At 39.6% G+C, this 2,500-nt stretch overlaps 1 protein-coding gene across 2 annotated transcripts in view; it reads right to left on the bottom strand.

Annotated features, from left to right (window-relative positions):
- Positions 1-2,500, bottom strand: part of Ankef1 (ankyrin repeat and EF-hand domain containing 1) — a 23,979-nt gene that overhangs the window by 1,818 nt on the left and 19,661 nt on the right. For both annotated transcript variants that reach the window (XM_021194839.1, XM_021194840.1), the window contains exons 8-9: positions 1,631-1,857; positions 347-507 (exon numbers count right to left, since the gene is read on the bottom strand). In XM_021194839.1, coding sequence (XP_021050498.1) covers positions 347-507; positions 1,631-1,857 — 388 coding nt within the window. The remainder of the gene's footprint in view (positions 1-346; positions 508-1,630; positions 1,858-2,500) is intronic.

Below are 2,500 nucleotides of genomic sequence, written 5' to 3'. Positions count from 1 at the left end.
CTTCACCGTCTTTTCCCTCTATGTTTGAGTCATCTCACCAAATCTGTAAAATTTAGCACCATGTAGATACAAATTCAACATCAGTTCTTTTTTCAATATCCTAATCATTTGATTGAATCATTTGTATTTCATGTGGATTCTGTTTACAATGAATACTGTATAGTCTTCAGTAATAGTAATTTTCTTCCTAGATATGTCTTTATAATTACATGTAATTACATATATCTTTATAAAGGTTCACATAGCATGCTACTTTCCCTTGTGCAAAGGCATAGCATAAGGCCAATGATGCTCCCAAGGTTTAAGGATGTCCTGCTATTACTTGATAGCTTCTTTTGGATTTTACCTCTTCTTTCTTAACATCCGTGCCTTCTGTCTTCAGTTTAGGAAGCTTGCCTTTCATTTTCTGATTATCTATTTGTTTAGGCAGGTTATCTAGCTTTTCTTTTATCATATCAATTATTCTATAATCAGCATATGCCTTTGCAATATCCATGGCAGCATGTCCTGTTCCAAACATAAGAATTAATTGAATTAATTGAAAGTCACAATAAACCAATTCAGTGATAGACTATGCAGAAAAAAACTCAGCATGTTAGCATATAGCAGTGCAAATTCACCAAACATGATATATATTCTTCAGAATAGACCTTACCACCCATACCCAGATTTCAAGAGCCATTGGCTAACACAACTTCTTTCTTAAATCTTTTCACCATGTATCTTCAAATGTCAGTGATAAATATTAAATTGGTTCTAGTCACAACCCTACATCTTTGTGTGTGTGTGTGTGTGTGTGTGTCTGTGTCTGTGTGTATGATGATTTTTTTCTATTCTTGCTTCTATGTTGCAAGGAGGTAAACCCCACCAGATGCCCCAGGAAGCTGATGCTCTTAGACAGGTATCATTTTACCTCCAACAGGAGGCAATGACCTCAGCAGGCCATTCTAAATCACCAATAACACATCATTAATGATAATACTACCTGTGATTCAGGGACAACTCAAGGAATGCTGTTGTACAGAGCCTAAAGCAGAATAGAGTGTATTCAGGGCATGGAGAGGGGAGTGAATTGGGTAGTAGAGGCAGAGAAGGGCAGAGAGGGGGGGGGAGAGAGTAGAGAAATAGAGGCCGACCATGAACAAACGTGGAGAGAAGGAGAAGGGAATGGGGAGAGAGGGACAGCAAGAGGGCTAGAGGGAACAAGAGAGCAAGAGAGAGAGAGGTGTGAGAGAGAGGAGGGGGCAAGCAGCCCCTTTAATAATGGGTCAGCTACCTTGCTGTTGCTAGGTAACTGTGGGGAGGAGCATACCTGGCTGTTGCCAGGTAACTGAGGGGTGGAGTTTAGACAGAATGCTAACACCTTCCATTTTATTATCCCAGAAATTTTTTGTTCTAACTTTACAAAAATATCAGCTGTAAAGATTACAAACATAAAGAGCTGAGGCTTTAAACCAGTGGTTTGAAAACAGCTAGGTATTAGAGATACTCCCCCACCCTATGATGAAGGCTTGTGTTTCTTGTGTCAGTACCAGGGAAACAGTTTCTCTACAAGAGCAAAACCAACAGGATTTGGAATTTAAAATCAGTGCCCCTTCTCACCCCAACCATCAGCAATATGAATGCGTACCTTTTCGGTTTTCAATCTGGAACTTGGCACCCATATCAAGTAGGTATTTTACAGTGTCCAGTCTACAGCTTTCAATGGCTCTGCTTAACGGAGTGGAGTTGTTGATTGATGTTGCATCTATTGCAGCTCCAGCTTTAACAAGAAGCTCAACAATGTCTTGCTGGCCAGCATGGCATGCAAAGTGAAGTGGAGTCCATAGAAAATTATCTGTTGCATTAACATTTGCCCTATATAACAACACAAGTACAATAAATTAAGAGTTCTGGTTGTTTCAAACCTTGGAACCTAAAGAGTTAAAGTAAAGAATTCCATGCAATTTTAACCTCATTAAATTATCAATCAGAAGAGCTCTGAGGAGAATAAACTGTAAATGTTCTTACACTCTCATATGCTCCCCAATACTTTTGTTTTGCATTATTTAGCAGCCTTAACTTATTTTGTGTGTGGATGGATATATGTGTGTGTGTGTAACTTTTCAAGCTAAGCAATAAATATGTACAATATATAAACAATATACAATATATGCACAATATAAACAATATATACTGTTTATAAATACGGTTGTACATATATATGTGCATATATATGTATATAGTAGGAGCTGCAGTTGGTGGGGACCCCACTGCCACGATCAGTCCACAATCAGAACTCTGTCCCTTCTGCCCAGCCCCTTACCCTGCTCCTTCTCTGCTGTCTGCATTCCTCAGCCCGCAGTGTGATGGCATTAGATCTTTTATTTCTTTACTCTCATTGCCTGATCGCTGCCTTACAAGGATCTCCAGTGAACCGTATGCTCCCCTAAAGAGGCTCCAGCTTGCGTATGTAGCAGAAGATGGCCTATTCAGCCATCATTGGGAAGAGAGGCCCCTT

This window comes from Mus pahari, chromosome 3 (assembly GCF_900095145.1).
Source record: "Mus pahari chromosome 3, PAHARI_EIJ_v1.1, whole genome shotgun sequence".
Taxonomy (NCBI): domain Eukaryota; kingdom Metazoa; phylum Chordata; class Mammalia; order Rodentia; family Muridae; genus Mus; species Mus pahari.
Note: the sequence above shows the minus strand (reverse complement) of the source record. Positions and strands in the feature narration are given on the sequence as shown.